Raw genomic sequence first — 26,103 nt, 5'->3', positions numbered from 1 at the left:
TCAGACCTCAGTTTAAACTAACAAGCTATGTTTACAATATATTCTACATTTCATTTGCCATTTTCCCTTCCCACTCCCACCTCCCCCACTCAAATTTTCCTAATTCTTTTATGGTCTAAATCTAATTAAATTCTAAACTTTCAAATACACCGTACATACATTTAGCAAAAAACATACCTAACATTCTTACAGCAGTATGGTCAGGACACAATTTCAAAGATTATTACACAGTTACTGAGATTATTTTTTTTTCTTTTAAAGAGAACAGCAACCATCAACTTAGACGAACAGTTTTAATATGTACTGCAGAGAGCCTGCAAAAAGTAGATTTCAGCAACATTGGCTCCAAGCCCCAGAGGACACAGGAAATGGTGAGTGCTGAATGTTAAGGAAGAAAGAGAATCTCAGAGTGCCAGCTACAGGAAGATCCTTTGGGAACTCAGTCGGACAGATTGTTGTTTCGGCTCAGTCATCCCCGTTGCACTAAGCCCTGCAAATCAACTTTGCAATATTACGTTACAATGTAAACTAAAATTCTTTCTACCAACAGTATGTCAAAAGGTTTGGGTTTTCGTTTTGGGTTTTTTTTTCTGAATCCAACAGTTGGTCAAAGAAGTCAAGTACTTTCATGGCTCTTATTCAGCTGTCACCAGTTCAGAGGGGAAAAAAAATAAAATGTGTGTCTGACTCATACGTCCTTCAAGTACATGCAAGGCTCAATTGTTTCCAAAATGCAAGGGCTTGGGACCTTTTAAGACACTGAAGAAATAGGATTATGAGGAGAGCCCATCTGAGTAAGTACTTTATCCAGCCACTGAAGGGGACCATGAAGATGTATCTCTATCCAGCATGGAGTGCTTGTTACATCTTGGCGATGATATTCAGCTCCCCAACCCTGGAAACAGAATCATAAGTGGGGAAAGAAAAAAAAAAAAAAATCACCTTATAATACCAAACATACAAAAAACATACTTAAATCATCCTCTTTCTTACCAAAATACTCTAGCTTTCAACAGTCACTATCAGCAAGCAACACCCTTGCTATACAAACTATTACCCCATTGCAGCAAACAAATCTGAAGTTAGAAAAAAAATAATTACATTTGGATGAAGTCTCATTTTGAGATCTCTTAATCGCTTGGAATGGAAGTCTTTAAATTCTTAATGAAATAATCTGTGGCAGTGCAAAACTTCCCCATACCTCATTGTCCCTCCAAAGAGGGGGATAACCAAGTCTTTTCTGCCAAGAACAGGAACAGAACAAATTGGAAAATGCTGCCAAACAGATTAACAAATAAAAAATGGGATCATCAACTGATACAGAAGTGGAGGTGACACATCTGTCTGACAAGAATCAAAGCCTCATTTGCATGATGGACATAACAAACTAAGCAAATCAGAAGCATTTTTCTTTGGATGAAGAGACCACACTCATTCTCCAACAGGCTATTTCTCAATTTAAGCCAAGATAGGTTTTGTTTCAGCTGATACCTGATTCTGTTACAGTAATTACCAAGGATATAAGCAGATATTTAAACAGTATTAAAAATATTTTTTTAAGTGAAATATTTTGGGGGCATGTCTAGAGACAAGACTACAATAGCCACAGGTAGAGTTGCTGCTCCAAATTAACCCCAAATGAAGGGATTACCCAACTCCCAGTACAGGTGGCAACAGCTCTGAACACAGTGTGGTGCAACACCCCATATGCAGGAGGTCCTGCACATTGGTTTGGGCCATGCTGCCCTACAACTCTACAGGATGCAGAGCTATAAGCAACCTTTTTCATTTTAGGAAGCCCTAACACATACGAAAGTCTCTATCCTCTTATCAAGAGCAGCACTTCCACATATTCAGTGGTGTCCAGTGATAGGACAATGGGCAATGGGTGCAAACTGGAGCACAGGAGGTTTCATGTAAACATCAGAAAAAACTTCTTTACTGTGAGAGTGACAGAGCACTGGAACAGGCTGCCCAGAGAGGTTGTGGAGTCTCCTTCGCTGGAGACACTCAAAACCCACCTGGACACGTTCCTGTGTGATGTGCTCTGGGTGACCCTGCTCTGGCAGGGGGGTTGGACTAGATGATATTTTGAGGTCCCTTCCAACCCCTAAGATTCTGTGATATTACCATCTTCATTTGACTGCTTTCATACACGTGACCAGCCCTTTTATATCAGTACCTATGTTGACACTCACAGCAACATCACAAATCCTGACCTTGCATGCCCTGCCTCTAGAATATAAAGTTACATACAATTATTCTAAATAATGACTGTAGCTTTTAATTTTGGAGCTGCTGGTCAAGACAGATTTAGAGGAATATGCTATCTACACTCCTTCAACCACTGTAATTACTTACACTGCAGTCCCAGCTCAACTCTCCAAAAATACCACCCAGAAACAGGAGCATGAAGTTGAGCTGGGCCTTTTACAGAGCAGAAGAAGGCAGGGACTGTAGCTATGGGCAAAAAAAGGGGAAAAAGCTCATGCTACATAACAAATTGGTGGCTTTACCATTTTTAGGCCAAATAATTAATGACTCCATTCTTTTAAAAACTTGATTGAACTGTATCTTTCCATATCCCACAAAATTAAAAGTGAAACCTTAGAATACCGAAGTAATTATGCAAATAAATCCATACACCCACACATTATATACATATTAAATACAATAATTCAATGGAAACACAAAAAATTTGCAAGAGGCAATTCAATGAAACTAGTCATGACAGAAATGCTTTGCAAGTGACTACAGACTTATGTGAAGAAATACCTTCTGCAAGTCACCTCAGGCTTTCCAAGGTGTGCCAGATAGATTTTTGTCCTCAAAGATAACTTCACTCCATTAAGATCATACACTTAATGAACATTATTCCATACTTAAAATTCAACAGCTACTAACAGGTCAACAGAGGGAGGCACTGGATCATTCAAAATCACCATATTAAGAAAAAATAGTTTATTTTACTTACAAAACCATCTCAAGCAAATGTTCACATACCTTTACAAAACTCATACGGAGAGTGCACATCTTTGTAAGCTCATACACTGTCTCAAAGCCATGGTTCACGGACTGAGCCAAAAGCTGAGCAAACTCTTGATTATTGAAAATCTTCAAGCTGCAGCCACTGGGGATTTTGCAGACTGTGGTAGGATGGAACCCATGATGGTAGTTGCAGTTTCGACTTTGCACAAAAATACTGCTGTCACTAAGACATTCAGCATACACTTCCCCACCAACATAATAGAGATGAACACCTGGGAGGAGAAGGTTGACATAAGGAGGTTAGAGGAATTCACACCACGTATCAATTTTTCCACGCTCTTTCTCCACATACATGTTTCTGGTTACAGAGATGAACACTGAGTACCAGATGATCATCTGTCCACCTTCAAGGTTGATTTTCACTTCTCTGTTTTATCTGTAGGTGAACTGAAAGCAGGATTTACATGTATGTCTGTATACATAAGGGAAATGAGTAATTCCTGCATTTTAACATGTTGTATATTCAACAGCAATAAACTAGCAAGCACTCAAGTAGTTTTGACACAGTACTCTGGATGGCTTGACTGCTAACTTTTTCTCATTATATTTATGTAAAACAACAATTGGGAATGCCAAAGGAGAGAGCAGAAACCAACTCCATAATTTGTACATACTAAAGCAGCCCCAAGCCAGATTCTGTGGAGAAGTCCTGAATGCTATTTTGGGTGGTATGAGTATTTATCAGCTCACTTTAATTCCAGAAAGCTGAAAAAAGAAAATGTCCCTTATATTCCTCAGATGTATCTGCCAAGTGTATCTGTCAGTAGGACTCGATTGTTTAAAATGGATTATTTGCTGTTTAAACCTTTCATCTTCCACAATGTAATAAGTCAGAGAAATGAACACACAGAATTTAAAAACTGAAGTCCAGTTGGAAAGCTATGACTGTGGCCTGTCCTGTAAGATTTTGCCTCCGACTGACGATGTGTGTACCTGTGTAGCTACACATATACTCCTACCTCATCTGAAAAAAAAAAATTATGGCCATATCTTCAAGTTTAGGATCTACTCCTCCTTCCTCAAAGACTAACAGTTCTGCACCATCATTAGTTGTAAACATTTACCTATTCAACACCATCCTTGTCTCTTTCACACACTGCCTATGCATTTAAGTGCTTCAGCAGAAGTCTGCTTGCAGCTGGGTTACTTTTAACAGGGAAATGAAGGTGTTAAAGAAATATCCTGATAATCAGTAAGACAGATGAGGAGGAAAATAAGAAGTATTAGGATTTGAGTGGCACAGCACAGCTATGGCGTACTGTTGAGAGCTGTGCAAGTCCTCATGCAGAGAAAAGCTCTCCAGACAGAGAGCTCAGACTTGAAGGCCTGACAGTTCTCTTCAGCTTCATTTCTTTCTTCCTCTGGGGAGGTGGAGGATACTTCATTAATTTCCACTTACAACATACACCCCACACTTGGGCATGCTGAATCCTCAACTATCTCAGAAAATTTAGAGTTTACTAATAACATAAACACCTAAAAAATCTCTCTACCAGGAATGCTCCATTACAGCAGGCAATATCAGTTTTGCCTGTCATTTGCATTATAGACGAGTTCTCAGAAAAGAGGACTGTTTTAAGTCATAAATAAAACAGAAGCTTTTCTCTTTTGCAGGACACTTTCACAGCCATAGAAGAAAAGCACAAAATCCTCACAGAAACAATCACCAGCCTGTGAAAAATGCATTTGGAAGAACTCTTTTAGCAAGATGTCTCTCTAAATACACGGTAGGATAGATAATTTATGTGGGAACTACTACGGCTAGCTGAAACTTTTGTGCCAAAAACTATTATTTGGATTTTCTTTTCAATCAACAATCAAGATAAATCAAGGCATTTCATCAGACAAACTGCCTTAAGTTCTCATGCTAATGAAGACTATGATAGCCTTCAGGCAACTAAAAATTGATTAAGGGTTAAATCTTCCTGTAATTACACATCAGGTAAGAACAATGTATTTACCAATATAAGCATTTATGCCATGTAATTTGACAGACCAGCCAGCTTCTGAGGCAAGTGGCCTAGGTTGTCATGTCTAGGGGAAACACCTTCCTACCCCCTAAGCTCCCCCAAACAGATGCAAAGATCCAAAATTCACCTTTGCCAATGTGCCGCCTGGTGTTCTCAATGGTGGAGTTGCGGTTAACGTTGGAGAGCAGCCCCAGGCAAAATCTGTTCTTGTTGTTGGAAGGATCAGTGAAGCCATCTACCAGGACACTGGTGGAAGAAGCATGGAATGCCTCCCCAACGCGATTATTCAGCTCATAGTAGACAATGGAGCACCAATGCTTTGGCTCCTCATAAGCAACTGCTTGAACATCTGTAAAGCAACAAGGGAAAGGTTACAATCTAACAGTGCCAGAATACAAGCTTGAGATATAAAGATTCATAAACCTGCAGTTTTTTACTTAAGATTGCTGAAAGACAAGCCATATATAAGCAACTGCAGCTAAACGAAGGCTCTTCTACCTTCAGTTACTTTTTAACTTTTCATAGCTACAGACATACAATAGAATAATTTCACCTCAACTTTACCTGCACAAGACTCACAAGAGACTAAGTTTAGCACTAGATATCAACAGGAAAGCACAGAAAGCTCCTGGAGACATACCAAGCAGTGCCCCATTTTTTACTGTTGCATTTTTTACAACACACTATGGTGTGGGCCCACACAGCAGAGAAATGCTACAATTACACAGCTCAACCGCGTTTGCAGTTTAGCAAATGAACTTCTACTTCATTTTACTCAGCTATCAAATTACAAGTCACCTCTGTGCTTACTGCTACGTTGTACAGTGCCAAGGAGAAATAGCATCACACAACTGCACAAGAGACCATTTGTAACTTTGGGCACCAAAAAGTATAGTGAGGTATCTTAAATATGCAACAGATATATACAGCAGATCAATCATTCAGCATTCAGGGCGAGCACAAATCTTCCTCCCGGGCTTCTTAGGGGGAGGGTAGAAGGCTTCAAAAACTCAGAGACATTGACATTTGTCTGCAGAACATGCACGACGTGCATCTTCAACATGACTAGATACTGCTTGGGAAGGGAAGCTGAAGTAGGGCATAATGCACAGGATCCTAACAATTATGCTGGGCTGAGGAGCAGATGAAATGCAGGATGTTATCTTTAGTCAGAACTTTTTACTCATCAACTGCCACCAAATGCAAAATCTGCAACTGCTCATCACCAAAAGAATTACGTATTGAATAACAGCAAGGATTTCTCAGAATGTGGTTTTCAGACTCTGGTAACAAGAAGCTCCTCCTCAACAGCTCCAAATGGAATCTAGGAATTGTGCAGGATTCTGACAGGAAATTCCTGGTTCACAAATTCTACCTATCAAGCTCTAGAAACAAATGTTAAGTCTTGAGGTAACACATGTGACTGTGCGCAGGGAATAATTTCTCCAGATTATACTGAAGGTCTTTACCAAAATGTTTCCCAGTAGGTGTCCAACAACAGCACAGGCTTCTTCAGCTATCTCCACCCAGTGCACTTTCTTTCAAGTGCCAAGTACAGCTATAGATTATTAAACTGCCTCCAAATAAAAGGAGGCTAGCAAAGGGATGTGGTTGCTTTCCGTGGTTTCTTTTAAATGAAGGAGACTATCTCTCTAAGTAGCCCAGCTAGACTTGATGCTAAGACACCAACTTTGCAGATTAAAGCTCCAAATACAGGTCAAAGTACTAAAATGAAAATCAGACTGGTATTACAGGAAAATTTGTTTCTCTGGCCAGATGTTTCCTTCTCCCAGCCCAAAGTCTTTACTGAAATCAGCCTAACAGCAGTGTTCATATTTTCCTCTGTTCACTGATCATACCGTTACAATTTTTTTGATACATGCAAAACAAAAACCAGAAAGTACACCCCACCAAAACCAGCAGTACATGATAGATACAAAAAGGTGGCAAATAATCTAAAGCACAGTAACACATACTACATCACTGAGCTAAACTTCTCAGCGTACTGTCTACTGCTGAGCAATAACTTGTTTAAAACACTGGTAAAAAGCAGCAGATCTTTCCTGATACCCTAGCACTTTCTACCCTTTTACATTACTGAAATAAGAAAAAAAGATTAAAAATCAGTCATTAATTATTAGTAAGAGTTTACTACACTTTTAATTCCCGTGAAGATGCCAGCAATTATCAAAGCTGCAGCTTTGCCCCAGTTCTCAAAGTCAGGAAGAAATCCTGCCAGCTGGCCATTCTTACAGAATGAATCATATCTCTCTCACACAGAGTTCGTACTAACTTCCTTACATTTGCTTTAAGTCATGCAGAGCAGGTGCGTTTAGTCTCTCTATTCCCAGCATGGGCCAACAATGGAAATTACCCAACTTCATTGACAGGATGCAGCTTGTTAAATCAAATCTCTTAAGACTAACAAATCACCATGAAGAACATGCTCCTAAAAAGTCTGCAACAGAAATGCTGCAGTAAGTTCACAGTAAAAACTCTTATTTTAAAACCTGCAGCAGAAGAACAATTACAGCACATGAATAATGAACTTAAGGCATACAGAAGTAAAGTTTTGGGGGGGGGTTGTGTTTTTTTTTTATGAAGGTACAGAGATGAAAATCCATTGTAGTAAACTACTAGGAAGAAAAAATACTAATAAACAGTTTTTATTTTGAAATGGCTGAGTATTAAAAAAGCAAGAGGAAAAATGTAAACCCTTTTCTCGTTATCAACTTTCATGTAATAGAGGAATTCTACAGTACTTGTGTATTTAATGAGAGGGACAAACATGCAAAGGTCTACAATTAGGCATAAACATTGATAAATGTACTCTGGTCTAGCAGGGACTATACACATGCACAGAGTGTACTGGACCAGCAAAAAGTAGAAATGCTACAGATGGGGTTTATCACATCCAAAACTCATTCGACACAGAGAGTAAACAGGTTAGGAAAAAAAGCTATCCAAATTGTTCTGAGCAGGCAAATATACTTCCTGAAACTAGACATTAAGATTAAACAAATTTAAAAAAATAAGTTTAAAAAAATAAATAAATTAAACAACAGTTAAATTGTTCATATGCTTGTTATCTTGATAATCATTCTGGCACATCATCCAGCTTGCTGCTCGTTCTTGGCATGGGCCACAACTGTGTAAGCTCATACATTCTCTAAAGGGGCTATTTCTCACAATGTGATGAATGCAATAAATCCTTTACTCAGCAGTCACGGCTGGCTGCAAAGGCTTTGAAAAGCAGCATGTAAAAAGTTGTCTCTGTCATAGTACATAAAGCAATAGGGGTTTTTTAATACAGATTTAATACAGTCTGCAATAATGCCACACCTCAGGCTGGCAGTTCTGAATTCTGAACCAAGTGCTATCTCTGCATGACTGAAAGATGGAACCAAAACGAGGAGAGAGGGAGTAACAACACAAAACACACAAAAAAATTCAAATGCTCTTATAAGCAGTAGAAGGGTAAATTATTAAAAGCAGATCATACTCTTTAAGGACTGAAGTTGAGAATTTGTGACAAAAACATAGTAAGAATGGACAATTTTATGAGATGTACCATCTCAGAAGAAAAATCAGGTATTCCAGTTGCCCATGTAAAATGTCTTTGGGCAATTACATAATTGACAGTATTAGCAACCATCCTCTGATCAAGTCTTTGCTTGGAGAACTATACTTGACCTTTTCTACTCCTATCCACAATTCAGTAAGCTGTATACAGCATTACCACATTGTTCCAACAAATCTATGTAATTGTAAGAGAAAGTCTTTTCCTTGCACATTCTTCAGCAGTACATGCAGAAATGTGCAGCATCACAGGAATTACTCTGTTTGGTGCTTTTAGTGGAAGCTCCAGATACAAAACATAAAATGATTTTGGTTGTTGAGTTGGTTGAGAGTAAAAAAGCAATAAACCTCATACGTTTTACATTTTTAAAGTCATGTGCTAGCTTCTTGTGCTAAATAAATATTTAGATTCATAAAAGTTTATCTCCAGATTTACAACAATGGAAAAAAATTACATGGCTTTTTTTTTCTCTACAGCTGAAAATTTTCATAAACCAACATACATCCAAAGCAGAAGATGAGAAGGAAGTGTTTTTACCTCCTCTGTGTATGTCAGGGGGAATTGTGGGTGCCATCATGTTGGTATCCATTGGCTGGGAGGTATCGTGTGTCATCTGATCTTCCGGAGGCAGGTAAGCAGGAGGAGGGGTATCAGCTAAATATAGAAAAGGCAGAGATATACAAGTCCTTTCCTCTCCTTAAAGTACATATACACAGCCACACAAACAGTTTTAGCCTGGAAATGCTTCCAGCCTGACTCAGCTATAAACTTCCACCCACCAGAAATCTGAGAAAGCAATCATGGACCTTGAATCAGAAAAGCAAAGAATTACTGTGGATAGCAAGCACAATTGCTGTAAAAACAAATCATGTCCCCCCAATCAAGCCACAGAAGAAAGTTATGTTCCCAGCTCAGATTTTTTGCAAGTTGAAAGTGAAATATAGACATGAAGGCAAAAATAAGTCTCAGGATCAGGCCAGAAGTAAGTATCAAATATGGTAATTGTCAACAGAAGTTGGTGCAGAAAACGTTCAGTTTAAACTGTTCTGTTTCCAACATGGTTCTATCTGCAAAGTACACAAACCTAGATATATCCAGGACCTTCTCTAGACTGGGAACAGCATACAGTGTTCAGGAACCCAAATTCTACAGAAGTAGCTACCTGGGTCTGGAATTTCTCTCAGTGTCTGTTACTGGCTGTACAATTCAGCCAGTATTTGTAAAGTTTTTCAGATCTCTGGATAACTGCTTTGCTTGTGTTTTTGGTTTTTTTGTTTTATTTTATTTTCAAAAGTCAGCCTTGTTCCCCATTAGTGCAAGACAGACAGCTGTCAAGAGCTAAGCGTCCAGGGCAACAATGTCTTGACCTCTTTTCTAATTCAGTTTCTTCACTGCAGCTGCTGACTTGTGTTCACAGGCATGCGGACAGAACAGACCCTCAAAGATCAAGTGAACTTCCACATACCAGTGCTCAGGAAGACCTCGTTAGAGAAGCCTTTATCTCTGCTGGAACAGCCCCAACCACACCATTCATATTTTTAAAAAAATCATAATCCAATAACAAAAAACACAGCAACAAAAAAATCCCCAAACAACAAAAAAAAACACACAACAAAAATTGAAGAAAAGGCAGATGGTTTTGTGGCAACTTTCACATTTTTTAGAAAAGCCAATATAAACCCTCTTTCCTTCTCTCCTGCCTTTGCAAAGTCAGTAGTCTTCACTCAAAAGAGAAAAATTTTGAAGAGAAATAACTATCAGCAGCAGAAATCCATGGATGTTAATTTCATGTACTAGAAAACAGATTTTCTCAAGTCTGCCACTTTGTTTACACACATTCTTCCTCAGCCCCCAAAGAAAACATACAAATAAGAACTTGAGTAAGCATTTGTGTGGAGTCCTTCTCCCACCAATTAGGTCAAGAAATCTGTCACAGACTGCTTCTGCAGCATTTTTATTCATCTGCATGTAAAGACCAAAAACAGACAGCTTCACAGAATTTTCTACAGACATGAGTCAACAAAGGAAGGTTATTACTTTTTCGACTTTAGGAAGTAAAACAACCTGAAGATTTATTTTCAGGGCCTTAAGGAACTATTTTTCAGCTGAAGTGTATTTGTTTCTTGAGATAACATCATTATGTGAATAAATTGTATCAAGTAGTAATAGCATGATACCATTGAGAAACATCCTTCTGCAGAATTAAAGCCTTGTGCTGAATTTATGATGAACTTTTTCCTAAGCAAGGATGACCTGTAGCATCACATCTGTGCATTAAACACTATGCTTTGTGGGCTAAACTGTTGAACCGGTTCCCAAAAAAGTTTGAATCCCTGCCCTAGAATAGTTTTACTGTAATGTTTTAACTGTGTTTGAAAGAGATACAATATTAAAACCCCCTAGTATTTGTAGACAAAGTGATTATATAGTCTTTATTACTCAGCTCACTACTGAACACATGTTGGCTGATAACTTAGTATTATTAAGAAAAAAAATATCGTTATACCAGTGATATGCAACCACCTTCTCTCCCTTCTGTAGAGGAACCAAAGTTGACTGTACCTGGCATCTGGAAAGGACTTCCTGGGTCTGAGCTGGCTGGAGAATGTGGGTAGGTGCTACTGCTGCTTCCAGGCGAGTTTGGATAGCTGCTGTTGGGCGAGTGAGGGAAGGGGTGACTATTGGGTTGCTGAAAAGAGTCCGGGAAAGTAGCGTTGTGCGGCATGTGGGGCTCGTTCTGTCCCAGGTTGCGAAACTGGGCCAGGAGGCTGTGCTGAGGGTTGTACTCGCTGTGCCTTGGAACCAACACTGGAGGAAGGACTGGAAAGGAAGAAAGAGGGAAATGCCACAATGTTATACACTCACTTTTGAAGGACTAGGCTATACAGGGGAAAAAAACACATTCTTTCTCCCCTAGGGCATATTCACATCTGTCTTAAAAATGAGGTAGTCAAATCCAGGAGCACAAGTCTAAGCAAGAATTATTTTCCTTATATTAAGTTACTGCATAGCTCAAATCCACAGCCATCGTGCTAGCTACCTGGTTTGCCAGATGGGAGCTTCTTTTCACAGAGGGCCAGTGAAGAAGATCCAAGAACAAACCACAGTTCTGCATTTTAGTTTTACTCAGACAAAGAAATCCTGGGAAGTGCTTTACAATGCTGACATGCAGTTCATTTTGCTGCACTTGTGATCCTGCTAATCACATAATGGCCTGTAACCCAAAACCCTGCTAATAAGGACAGATATTTTTTTCTGAAGACCATACTAATACTAACAGGCCTTGAAGTCAGTTTGGTCCCAACAGCTATAATTTTACTTTTAACCTGGGTTATGTTCTTACAAGTTAGTATCAAAACACTATTAACTCTTCAAATCAGTTTACAAAATGTGCAATTTTAACAAAATTACATAGCTAAAAAAAACAACTGAGCAGCAATTGAGCTTCACTGTGTGCTGCTATGGAGACACATACATCAGAAACTACTAGTCTCACCACACTCCCAAGGCCTCCAGAGGGGAATGAAGGTCTTTAACTGGAAATATGAACATGGTACCAGATACACTAAGATAAAAGAATCAGCTCCTTTTCCAGTGCCTCAGCTTCTATCTTTGAACTCCCCAGAGCAAAGTCTAAACTACTCAAAGGATTATAAGGTCATCTTGTTACAGATTAAGATTTTTGGGTGATGAAGGGAAGAGGAGAGCAATTGCAGGGAGAGGGAGATCCATGGAAGAGAAATTCAGAAGAGAAGAGAAATTCTAAAGTTATTCCCCTCCACATCTTTCCCCCTCCAGCACCTCCATTTCCCAGCTCTATGGCCTAGCAGGACTGGAAGAAATCCCGCAGGATAGCCTGTCTTCAAAGGAAGATGCCAAAGACCCCACAAAAACCAGCAAAAGCAAGACAAGCTACCATCTCCCCCTACGACTCTTGCCCTGTCCCCAACATCTGATGGGCACACAGAAGAGGAGCATGTTTACATGACAAGCGTATACAGGCATAACTATCACTCAGATTAATAAAGGTGTTTTGAAGACAGATGTTTCACTAAAAGGCTGAATTACAAACTAATTGCAAAAAATCCCCAAACATTATCTTGCCAAGACCAACAGTTTCTTCCAAGATACTGGAGCATTTTTATTCTTCCAGTACGTTGCTTACACAGAAACAGTGAGGTACTTATGGGAGTGTTCTGGAGTCCAAGAGTACCAGGACATAGCACAGGCCATGCCTGAAGCCTAGGTTCATGTTGAAAATGGATACAAAAGTATGTCACACACAACATTCATTCTCTATTCCTAAAGCGAATTAACAACAACCACCTAAAAAAAACCCCACAAACTCCACAACAGAAAATAAGCAGCAGCCTTCCCTTACTCCTTTTTTTAAAAAAGAGAAACTAAGCCACCAGATTTCTGCCTGCTACTGGCATTAATGCATTAAAAGTTTGTCCGCAGAAATCTTCACCAAACATACACTGGAAAAACAAAACATAACAATAAAAAACAGCCCCTTACTACTGAAATTAAGGCTGCTTGTTAAGAGTCAGAAGCAGGTTTTAAAGATTTAATCTGATGTCTGACTTTCTTAGAGCAGCTTCAATGAGATCCCAACAGATCTCAAATACCTGAGGCAGATGTCACCCAGATTTGTTTAGATGTGAAAATTTTAACCATCTCTACAAGGAATATACAAAGTTCCTAACAATGACATCTTTTGAAATAAAACACATCTATCTGCCATTCTATGGAAGCTCTCAATTGCAAAACACGCCAGGAGAAGCTACATCTCCCTTGGCTGTGCAGACTGTCCCTTGCCTCTAATACAACTATTCTCATGTCACTGGAAAAAGCCATTTAAAAAAAAAAAAAAAAGTTACTCAACATTCAGATGGTTAACACTAACCCCCTCATTCACAACACAGCAGATGTCAAACTCAATCTCTCTCAATATTAGGATCTCTCAGAATTAAGCTTGTCCTTTGGTAGGGAGGTCAAGCACTTTTTAATTGTCAGTCAACATTGCTGGGCTAATAAATTACCAGTGAAAAAAGTAACAATGAGATCATGTGTTAAAAAGTATTTTCCCTTTCCTGTCTTTATGATTCTTCCTTACTTTTCCAAGTACTAAAAAAACAGCTTTCCTCTCTCTTTCTTTCCTATGGATGAAGGTCAAACCACTAACTTTTCTGAAGCTAATTTGTGCAGAAAGTACATCACCTACCTTTCCCATCCCCTACTTCACATTAAACAATGACACACATGACATCACAGGAAGGCACACGATTTATAGCATTTTAAAATAGCAGGAGAACAGGATATTTTCTGTATGCTTTCTGTAATTAAAGTAAAGCTGTGCCAGATTTTGCCAGAGTATAGATGCATGTCTCCTTGGACAGAAGCACTTGAGAAGTTTAGAAGGACTGAAAAAAACCACCACCAACAAAAAAACCGAAGTGTCCTCTTCCCAGTTCTCCCTCATGCCTGTATTTTCCGTCCAAATACTTTAACCTAAAGAGCAACTTCTTCAAAATACACATTGAAAAGGGAGAAAGAAGGGAAAACAATACAACTGGCATTCATATAGCATGCAGCCTCAGAAATATCACTGCAGAATTCACTTTGAGTGCTGCTTCTAATGCACATCTCCCTGCACACAAGCAACCTTAAATAAGGAGAAAAAGCCCTGAAAGGCCACGTCAGGTGGGACAGAGACTACAGGGCCAATTAGTCCAACTCTAAGACAGTCACTGACTGCTATAATCTGATCTCTTTGCAGGCTAGCTGCTCCTGCCAGAGTCACACAGGACTTAATTTGCATGCTGTTCACTCAGGAGTGAAGACATAAGTAGGGACCAGGCCCTCCACAAGTATGGAAGGATGCCAGGAGTACAAACCATAGGGTGGGATGTATACCCTTCTTGCTCCCCTTGCCCTGCCTGAAGCCCTGAGCTTCTGGTCAGGTTGCAGACCTCAACCAGATGGAATAACAAATTACTGAGGCACAGTACAGCAGGGGAGGAGGCTGATCTCTGCTGCAGCTGCCAGCTCCAGGAAGAGGTATAACTGAAGGGGAGAAAGCACAAGAGAGTTACTCAGTTGCTAAGCCAGCAACACACCTGTTACTATAAAATAATGAAGCCGAGCACATCTTTGCTGTGCAGATCTCCACAGGACACTGCTCTAACAGTTAAGAGACTGAACTCCCTTCCTGCTTACCTTCTTCAGCAGAAAGGAATACAGTATTTATCTATGGTATAGATCTATACAGTAGGGATGTGTGTATTTAAAGGAAACATACTATTAAATACATTGTTTTCTTTAAAGGCTACTGCAGTAGATTTGTAAATTCAAGTTCACTAAAACTGTTAAAACCAGTTAATGGAGTAGAACCACAAGTCATCTGACAGCTTGATTTCCATACTTTCACAAACACCAGATTAAAAGGTTTTACAGGCTATATTGTGGCTAAATTCTGCTCCAAGATTTTGCATACATGTGGAACTAGTTGACAGTCCATAAATGAGAACTAGCAGTAATCCTACTAGTAATGATTGAACAGGAAGGTAAACCACCTGGAAACAAGGCTGGGTATGTTTGTGGAAATGTAACTAAGAAGAGATCCTGCATCTGTCAAGACAGCCTGGGAATTAGGTAGCTTGTTTTTACCATGCAAATAACACCCAGAACATACCTGCACCAAAGAAGTGGAGCTGTATGCAAGAAATTACAGCTACAGGGCAACTTTACCCACAGGGTTATTACATCTAAGAGCCAAGAATGCCAAAAATACAGAAGATAGACCAAAGACAGCCCGGTTATGCAGATAAGTGTTTCAACTAACCACACCAAGAAATAAAATGCTTTTATGAAAATGTAATGGTAGTCTTTGAAGGAATCTAATGATCTCTAGTCTTCATCTCAAGCATGTCACCCCGTTCTTCAGAAATCTAACAGGTCTGCTGTTCTAGAGTAAAGATTTGCTTGAGCTTCTTTTTTGTTCAGTTCTCCCATTCTGGAGGTAATGATTTGTGAATATAACTTTTTTTTTTTTAAGTTTCTCTCTAGAGAAACTTTAATCCAAGCCAAAGGACCTGCTGTACCTTCAAAGGAGCGTACTTTCTATCCATATGGGTTTTGGTTCTCTTACACAAGCCCAGATGACAGCTAGTTCCTCCTCAAGGGCTCGTGTTTTTCCTCCTTCGTATATTACATGAAGATTTAGGTAGGTATCTCTCTTTCCATGTCTGGAAATTGAACGACCAAGTAATAAAATACAAGAGGCCACATATAAGAAAGCAGACTTTGATCATCTTTCCTTGTCAAAGTAGATTCTGCTTCTGTGAGCCTTACAAAATAAACAATTAATTTAAAAAAAAAAAAAAGGAAAGAAAGAAAAAGATGAGCAATTGCTGCTGCAATTTCTGCACTTAAAAATCATGACAACTTGGTCAACTTATGTTCTGTAGAAGCTTTTGTACAGGCTTACACCACAACATAGCCCTCAGTTCTAATGAAGACTGGAGGGCACTATCATTAGACAATACACTTTAATTTTGAAGCATCATATAGCTGTATTTTCATATGAATTTACGCAAAGCCACTTAAGTTTTACTAGAAAAACAGAACTGCTGGTTGGGAAGGAGAGAAATTCTCAGACATCAGTTCATGCGATCTGGAAGTGGGTATGAAAGCATGGGGCAGGGGGAGGAACTTGAAGCTTGTACTCTACACACCGGATAGAAAATCCTGCAAGGACAAAGTTTTAAGAAAAATGAAGAATTAGGAGGAGGAAAAAAACCCCACAACACACCAACAAAAACCCCAAAACACAGCAGCAGTGTTAAAACGAACAAATTTCAACCCTTTCTTTTAGCCTAATTTCGTGCCTTTGAGGCCACAGCTGCTGAAGTTGGCTGTGGCATCCTGGTGAGCAGTCCAGTCCCACAGTGAGAACAGAGCAGGTACCGATGTATGCTCAGCTGAACGTGCTTAGTTTTGCTTGCTCTCTGTAGCACTAGAGACTCACTGAAGCATGCTGACTGAAACATCTTGCCAAGATCTTGCTTGTAAACAATAAAACACCAAGTAGAAAGAAAACCTGTAATGTCATTAGGTTTTCCTGTGTTGCCTAAAACAAGACCTGGCAAAACTGACTATTCTTTGACCAGAGGACAAGTTCCCACAAAGACACATGTCTACACTTAGGATAGGGTTTACCCTTGGTTAAAAAGAAAAAAAATAGCAAATGCAAACTCTAATGATCTAGTTACTTTATGTTGTTCCAATTCCATCTGTCTTAAGCAAGGCTGTGCTGTTGGCTGTGGTAGCACAGCTTTGCTTTACTGTTTTCTCCAAAGCAGAAATGGCAGCCTTTTAGACTTTCAGTCCAAACCTATGTTTTAGCAACTGCAAGTGAAAAGCCTCAATAACAGCTATTCAGCAGCCTGGTTTGGGTGGCAGACAGGCAAACATGCCAGACTTTATATTCCAGGAGAAAGCAGAATGATGTCTTGTTTTCTCAACTCTTACTTCTATTTCACAGTTTCAGTAAACCCCACGGCTTGATTTGGCATTTTACATAGTTACAACTGAAGACTGTATTTAAAAAAAAAAAAAAAAAAAAAAAAAAAAAAGGCAAACCAGTTGTTGCTTTAGTGACTTTCATTTTACATCAGACATTTGATCTAAATGCATTTGGCAAGTAATATTAGTACATTTCCTGCATTGCAATATTCAGCTAACATTAGATTTTATTTGCGGATGCTCTGATAAGCTAACATGTTGATTAAACTGACATTTGTCAAGGCTAATTTCAGAATTTATCACTAATTGTATGCACATTAGTGAAGGAGTTCTTATAAGCAGATTTGAAGGAGAAGCAGTCCTGATACAGGAGGAAGTTACAGTGTGATAGTGTATATTAACTCAGACATTTACACAGACCAGAGTTCAAATTACCCATCCAAATGCTATAGTCACCACCCTACTGAGTAGGTTAAAACTTGAAAGTCTAGTCTTTTAAGTCAGAAAAAAACCACCTGATTCTGGTTAATTTTAAAGAAAGAAGAAAAAAAGAAAGATGCAAACATATACTTCTTGACAACTTTTATCCTTTTACTGCAGCTCATTTTTCTGACATGTGGTGAGGTTAGACAAGGAGAACTCTGCTGTTGGACCATTCTGGCCTTTCTGCCTCCATATTTCAATTCCTGTCCCAGAGGGTGCTTATGGTCTGCAATTCTAGAACTGAATTCTACAAACTGAAATGAAGAAAGCTTTATACTACTTGCCAAGCAAACTGGCAGTTGCTTGCTATTTTGGGGATCCATACTGTAATTGTGCCCACCTGTTGTAGCACTATTTTTAACGTTACACCCAACAGCAGCACTGCACAGTGATGCAGCCTGCTACAGAAATCCCACAGGAACAAGTATTTTTCAAGCATGGTTCTACATATTAACTCCGAAGGGACACTCTGGTTTTCCTCTCCCTTGCATCCCCCAGAGCAGCTTCCCTTCTGCCCTCTCTTCCTTCCCTCTGATGCTGGTGTTATCCCCCCCCAGGCCTGGTGCCACGGGAGTCTTGCTGGCAGCTGCTCTGTTGGGCCCCCTCCAGCCTGGGCCAAAGCTCTTCCATCTGGTCAGAAACAAAAAAAAAAAAAAAAAAAAAAGGCAAACCAGTTGTTGCTTTAGTGACTTTCATTTTACATCAGACATTTGATCTAAATGCATTTGGCAAGTAATATTAGTACATTTCCTGCATTGCAATATTCAGCTAACATTAGATTTTATTTGCGGATGCTCTGATAAGCTAACATGTTGATTAAACTGACATTTGTCAAGGCTAATTTCAGAATTTATCACTAATTGTATGCACATTAGTGAAGGAGTTCTTATAAGCAGATTTGAAGGAGAAGCAGTCCTGATACAGGAGGAAGTTACAGTGTGATAGTGTATATTAACTCAGACATTTACACAGACCAGAGTTCAAATTACCCATCCAAATGCTATAGTCACCACCCTACTGAGTAGGTTAAAACTTGAAAGTCTAGTCTTTTAAGTCAGAAAAAAACCACCTGATTCTGGTTAATTTTAAAGAAAGAAGAAAAAAAGAAAGATGCAAACATATACTTCTTGACAACTTTTATCCTTTTACTGCAGCTCATTTTTCTGACATGTGGTGAGGTTAGACAAGGAGAACTCTGCTGTTGGACCATTCTGGCCTTTCTGCCTCCATATTTCAATTCCTGTCCCAGAGGGTGCTTATGGTCTGCAATTCTAGAACTGAATTCTACAAACTGAAATGAAGAAAGCTTTATACTACTTGCCAAGCAAACTGGCAGTTGCTTGCTATTTTGGGGATCCATACTGTAATTGTGCCCACCTGTTGTAGCACTATTTTTAACGTTACACCCAACAGCAGCACTGCACAGTGATGCAGCCTGCTACAGAAATCCCACAGGAACAAGTATTTTTCAAGCATGGTTCTACATATTAACTCCGAAGGGACACTCTGGTTTTCCTCTCCCTTGCATCCCCCAGAGCAGCTTCCCTTCTGCCCTCTCTTCCTTCCCTCTGATGCTGGTGTTATCCCCCCCCAGGCCTGGTGCCACGGGAGTCTTGCTGGCAGCTGCTCTGTTGGGCCCCCTCCAGCCTGGGCCAAAGCTCTTCCATCTGGTCAGAAACAGCACAGAGGATCTCGTGACAACCCTGACCCCTGTTCTCCCAGGTGCTGGCAGGGGGGCTGGGAGCCACCAAGCAAGCCCTGGGACCCCAAAAGGCCCAACCAGGCAAGCCTGAGGTCCCGAAGGGACTCACTGCTTATTCTCAGCTTTGCCCTCCTGGCTCCAAACTTCATCTGGACAGACTGGCAGCCCCCTGCCAATGTGATGGACCCAGGAACTGCACTTGAACCCTGGTGCTCATAGGGATACTTAAATGTAGTGATCCTAGGCTGGTCGAATACAGGGCGATGAGATGGGGATTAATATCTGACCCATTTAATTTTTCTGCAAAGTACCTAGAGAGAGAGAAAGCTCGCAAGCATGCAGACCAATATACACAACCAAACACCTGTGTGATTTCAAATAGCATTAGAAAGCTACTTTAAACATGCCTTATTTTTCTTTCACAGAGGGCCAGAGCTGGAGAGTTGTACAGAAGAGCATTCAAGCAGTATTTACTTCTGGGATCGTATGAGTCTAAACCTGCCTTATACAGGATTTCCACCATTTCAAGTTTCTTTCTGCAACCTTGGTGCCTGCAGTCAGTGTGCAACTTTATGGAGACAAACAGCAGAGGAGATCAAAGACAAATATGAAAACAATCAGGTTAAAGTCACAGGCAAGGAGTCCATGCAGGGAGCAAAAACGAGCACGACACACCTACCACTCTCCTCAGAGCCTGGGGACCTGGCCAGTTCTCGTGGCAAAAAGCAGCTTTACATTTAGGTAAAATGTTTCTTGCAAAAAAAAAAAAGCTTGCTGAAGATGACATCCACAGTTATAATGGAAAGGAACATCATGATCTTCAGGTAGAATTGAACAGCCAACCATTCTGGCAGTGGATTTGTCCATGTCCATTTGTGCACAGAAGAGCAACTACTGCTCAGCCCCCGATTTGGGTGGAACACAGGCACCATCAGCTTCAAGAAAGTGCCTTTGATGTAGAGCAGACTACTGCCAGCCCTCCGAAGAGGATGAAGTTTAACAGAGGAAAATCATACCAATGTAGTTATTTTCTGCCTCCAAGTGTCTCTGCCTGATCCCTAAGGAGGTATCAGTTGGTTCTGGACAGTCTCAAGAGACAGCATCCAGTTGCAAGGTGCCAGGTAGCCATTTACATGAACACTCTGCAGTTTCAATCACTTCCACACATGAAGCATAAAACAGAAATTCATTTCTCTTTTGCCTCCTTTGTAACACATTATAAACTCAAATCCTCTTTAGTTTAGTAGGCTGGTGAGCAAGGATGCTTAGTAGAGGCAAACTAATACAGTTCTCCATCAGATGGAACTGAGAGCTAGTATTTACTACTATTTCAAGAAAATTCATTACTCCATTTCTTCATCTTTCTTCCTTTCCTTTAGCTAAGGCAAAAACTGAGCCTCCTTCCCCAAAAGCCGTTTTAGAGGTGGGATTTATTTTTTTAATAAATCAGTGTCAATTTAAGCACCTTCTCATCCTCCCTGCTCCCTAACCTATTCCTTCTGTTTTGCTGTTAAAGCAAACAGGATCCAGGCTTTAGAAAAGACTTCTTTTCTCCCAAAATTCTGGATGACATCTTTTACCTGCTCCCACTGACATAACTGAGGACAGAAGCAAGAAACAGAGGCTTTTATTTCAGAGAAACTAAAGGAATAAATGAAGGGAAGGAAGTATCTCAGGAAGGACTTCCAAATAGCATTTCACACATGCTCCAGCAAAACCTGAGAGTCATTTGTGACATCTTCAGAGAGGTGAGGAACATCATGTTCACTTTTTCTTCATAGTCTCTCTTGATCATACTTCAGGATATTCCCAAACTTCATATGTGCCCGATTTCCAGATAACTCTATACCAAAAAATGAAACTGAGGAGAAAAAGTAGATTCAGCCAAATGAGCACACAGTTCAGCTGAGCATGCCAGTTTTTAAAAGGCATCAAATTCAGACCCTGCCCTCCTTAATTAAAAGCTTTGTTTTGCCTTGCCAAGGCAGAAATTTGACAGCCATTAACTACCCTGCACGAGAAATAAATCTGTGCACAACAGACGTACAAAACAGCAGGAGTGAGCTACTGTAGTACATCTCAAGGAGAAATTTCTTCCTGGCAGTTGAATACAAGGTTGATATTCCCTTCCCCAGCAACAAAACAGCCTCTACTTTCTCCTCGTATTTCCCACCACCTCCACTCCTTCCCACACATCCTCCACAGGGCTGTGTTGGTACAGATGTTCTTGCAGCCACACAGCGAGCCCCACAGCTACTCTGATCAGCTTGGAAGATAAAACAGCAAGAGAGGGAAAAAGTGACTGTGATCTGGTTCAGCAGGAGGCCACAAAAACAGCTGTGCTGGCACAACACCGTGAGCAAGAGCTGCTTATGCACGCCACCACGGATTGGGTCTCCACCACCTCGGGTGTGGCTTGCTGATACCAGGCTGACCAAGTGTCACCGTCCCAGCAAGGCCACCCTTCTCACTTCCACCCCATGCTGCCTTGCCCCCATCTGACTCTGCAGCAAGTGAGTTGAGGGCACCAAGCTTGCCAAGCTAACTGTGCCAAAAGGTAGTTTTCTGTCTGTTCAGTTTTCTTGATCGACTTGCCGCAGGATCAGACAGACACCCATGCTGAAACAGCCTCCAGCTCAGGTTACCCATGAATATGGTACCACAACAACACACCCAGGTGACTGCCAAATGCCAGGTTCCCCTCCCTGTGCAGGGGCAGAAGCAGGAGCACAGCCTATGCTCTGGGACACCTGGGAGGCTTCTGAGAGTTTTCTGCCTCCTCTCACCTGTTTCAAACCAGTTCCTATCTAGCCTGGCTAAGAGAAAAAATTGGTGTTGGGATTCAAGTGCAGCTTTGTAGCTGGCTGGCACACCATCGGGTGCCAATTCTCATATTTTCCAAGCTTATCTTCTCACACCAAGCAGCCAGGATGGAATAAGGTATCAAAGTAGAAAAACCACACATCCCCCTGACACAGTGAAAACTTGAGATGCATTCACAGCACTAACTTCCCAACATAAAGCATTACCTGGCTTTATGTATTTGACGATTGACCACTGATTCTTTTTTCTCAAAACTTACACAACACTAAAATAAATCACATGACAACCAGCAGAAGAGTGAATGTATAGATGCCATCCCATGCACGTGCTGTATGCTTCAGCACTCCAGTAACTGGAGCTGCACCAGGCAGTTGAAATATACAGCACAATGCCAAGCGGAGACAGAACCTCACGATGTACCTTGCACACAAAATATGCATCATACACATCTGAACTTCCAGTTGTGTTTTGTCAAGATAAAGTACATTTCTAGCCCTCCTGGCTGCAATGATAGCCTTGGAAACACAAACCTTGATATCTGCTCAAGTCTGTAGACTGTTGGAAACAGTGAGTCATGCATGAATTCCCACTACCCATTAATCTCAACGCATAAGCACTTACGCGGCAATAATGGTGTTCTAATGTTCTGGCAAAAATGGGAAAAACAGGTTAGCAAAATTTGGGAGTGACTGTCAGGAAATGAAGATAAAGACAATGCTTGGAGGACAGCAAGAACAAGGACGGGACAGGAAAAAAGAAGTCATAAGTTACGAAGGACAGCTCTCCAAGCCAAACAGAAGTTCAGCTACCACCTGTTTCCAAAAGCCAAGCTTCCCCACTCATCTCCATGCACCACCCCTCAAAACAACTGCAGATCTGTGGCTCACTGAATATAAAATTCTGCTCCTTTACATACCCAGCCAGAGACCTTAGTAAAGCCACAGTGGGCTTCAACCCCACTCTTGCATTTTGGCAAGCTGTTAACAATGACCCCAGTATGCATACATAACCTTGTGCCCCCAGATTGTCATTTAACAGAGCATCTCAGCAAAAGCTACCCTGGGTTCTGGTCAGCAGCCACCTCCAGAATATTTTAAGAGCAGCACACTGAGCTTGTGAAAGACTGAATACTTCTGTCAGCTCTGTCAAACTGACTACAGCCCACATACTTACAAGAAAATTGCCCCGTTGCCAATTAGGCAATTTAAAATGGATATCTCATTTTTCCTGAAGAAGGGTACTCTCTGGACAAAAAGGGAACCATTTTATTTCTACCATCTCCAACTTGATTAAGTTACTGTTTGGGGTTATTTTTTCGAGTGAAAATTCTGTAGCTACATGAATGTGGAGATTTTTATCTCATCCAAACCCAATTAAAGAGCAATTCAGAATTCAGGCTTATAGTTAATAACTTTTGCTCCATTTCCCAAATACAAAATTCATAAGGTGACTTCACACCCAGATCCCAGCTTTCCAACCACTTAAATTACTTAGCAACACTCAGTTAAAATGTATGTTTTATTTAGGCACTATTTGAAAGTTTTATTCTGTTTTTATCTTGTGTATCTCATTTAAGTGACGGGATATTTACAAGTATCTATTTAAATATGGTATAAATGGTCCAAATTAGAATGTTCTCAAACTCAGTAACTATTTCCAAGATTAAAGCAAAACGAGCGAGAACATGTCATTTGACATTACTGCAACAGCAAGAGCCCAAGTGCTGTTCTATCTGACAGATAGAGATGTCTCTCAGGAATCACAACTTTCAGTATTTCGGAATACCGAATGCAAGCAACTAGTGCAAATATATGCAGACACCTAGCAGTACAGGAACACAACTATTATACTATCCCACTTGTGCTTAACATGAAATTGTTAGCAATTTTTTAAAAAATTAAATAATTGATTTTCCAGTGTAGACTTTGTTTGTTCAAGCTTCTACTGCATAACGACTTACATTGTGGGTATTACCTCTGCCATTCACATGATTTCCAAGTTAATACTAACACACCAAAGGGAAATATTTCGAATCTAGATCATAGAATCATAGAACCATAGAATCCTAGGGGTTGGAAGGGACCTCGAAAGATCATCTAGTCCAACCCCCCCTGCCAGAGCAGGGAAGCACTGATAAGCACTACATGCTGCAAATCCAAGACAAATCCAATATTTATCCACAGAAAATCCTTCAATAATCTTACTTCCTCTGTAGTTCTAAAGGACTTCATGCCCCTCTGAAGAGACAGCTTCACTGTTTATGAAATGCCTAACACAGATGAACTTCCCAAATCTAAACCAGAGAAGTCTACCCATACCTGCAGTACATTTCTACAGATGTCCCTGTACAATCTCACCAGGAGTGGGAGATCAGTGTAGATACATCCAATAACATTTAATCTTAGTCCCTGGAAGTACTGCCTGATAACAAACTTGCATAAAGAAAATTAAGCACATATTAATCAAAAATAAGTTTGGCCTTTGAAGAGGAGACAGAGAGAATGGGTCGCACCTCAAAAAAGAGGTAGATAAGTGGGCAACAAGTAAGCAAATGGCACTCACAGAACAGCTGAGAGTAAAACTTCACGTTCAATCAAACATTGCTATCAAAACTTTCAATTGAGGGTATTATATTCTGCTGGTTAAAATCACCGTCTCTTTCAAAAGGTGAGATTTGCAGGAGATCCTTAAGACAGTATTATCTTCTGGAGGATGAAGAAACAAAACCGATAGAAGTGAAAGAATAAACTGGAAATAAGAATACTACTACCACAGTATGTCAGAACAGTTTTCATGCAGACTGCAACAATCCTTTACATTAGCTTGCAGTGCTCAATACAGATTGACTGATCTGCACAATTCAGTAAAAAACAAATTAATTGGGTGTTAGTGGTCACCAACAAAATCAGGTGATAGCAGGCCCAGCATCTTGAGGCATATGCTAAGGCTATGCCTTTGTACAGTGATAAAACACTTACACAAGTGAAGCATTCACCAGAACTGCTAATTTAACACTTACATCCAGATAAACTGCAGAGGAAGAATCTGACGTGCAAACAGCCACTTTTGCTTATTTAAGTGGATGAGTCATGTGATTAATTGCCATACTTTGCATTGTTCAGATAAGGTGTAAAGGTACAAACAAGGAAGAACCTACCAGGACTCTCTACCCGCTTGTAATGGTAGGGATTGATGCAGACCTCCTTCTGTTTTGAACCAAAGGGATACTCGCAGCATTCCAGTGGTTTCAGTTCATGATGGCTCTGCAGGTCTGGCCAGCGCCACACTCGGCAGTAGATGACGTGCGGTAGCCCCTTCCGGTGGGAAACCTGAAGCCTGCCGTCCAACGAACGAGGAATTGTCACACAGTTGCTGGGCTGACCAGGACAGCTTAATGCTTTTTCCAACTCCTCCATAGCACCTTTTTTCTTCTTCAGTTTTTTCACTAATGCATCAACAGCTTTCTCTGCCCATTTCTCTTCTTCATCCCCCTGCTTCCATCCCAACAGCCTCTTCACCGCTGGGCTGGTGAAGGAGAATAAACTTGTCACATTCATGGTGACCCCACTGTGGTGATACCACAGAACTAAGCAGGAGAGTCTGTCCTGTTCTTCCACCACCACCAAGAACGGCAGGTTGTGTCAGTAGTCAAAAGCAGCCTTTCTCAAATAGCTCTGGTCCTTTTTCCTTTTCAGTCCTCCAGTCCCAGGAAGGCAGCGCTGACATTTCCCCTTGATGGACAGAACCTTCTCATTATTATTCTAAGCTCTTCTGGCCAAAAACCTTCAGGAGAATATCAGAGGGAGAGAAAAAAGGATTTTACCTTTTAAGTTAACATACAGCAATTAAAATCACTGCCCCAACCCACACGAGTGGAGTGCACAAAAAACAGTAACAGTGAGTTGATAGCATCCAGGGACTCAAGGTACACCTGATGAAGACTTAAGCAGGAGGGCTCACTGCTGAAC

At 40.5% G+C, this 26,103-nt stretch overlaps 1 protein-coding gene across 1 annotated transcript; it reads right to left on the bottom strand.

Moving 5' to 3' along the window:
* Positions 1-576: 576 nt before the first annotated feature.
* Positions 577-25,692, bottom strand: SMAD1 (SMAD family member 1). The gene is made up of 6 exons (XM_010008937.1): positions 25,293-25,692; positions 11,161-11,418; positions 9,136-9,252; positions 5,146-5,367; positions 3,004-3,260; positions 577-895 (listed from the first exon to the last, which is right to left on the bottom strand). Exons 1-6 carry the CDS (start codon positions 25,690-25,692, stop codon positions 752-754), a joined length of 1,398 nt encoding a protein of 465 aa, XP_010007239.1. The 3' UTR covers positions 577-751.
* Positions 25,693-26,103: the final 411 nt, after the last annotated feature.

Source organism: Chaetura pelagica, unplaced genomic scaffold, assembly GCF_000747805.2.
Source record: "Chaetura pelagica isolate M959 unplaced genomic scaffold, ChaPel_1.0 scaffold221, whole genome shotgun sequence".
Classification (NCBI taxonomy): Eukaryota; Metazoa; Chordata; class Aves; order Apodiformes; family Apodidae; genus Chaetura; species Chaetura pelagica.
This window is presented reverse-complemented; position numbering and strand designations above follow the sequence as displayed.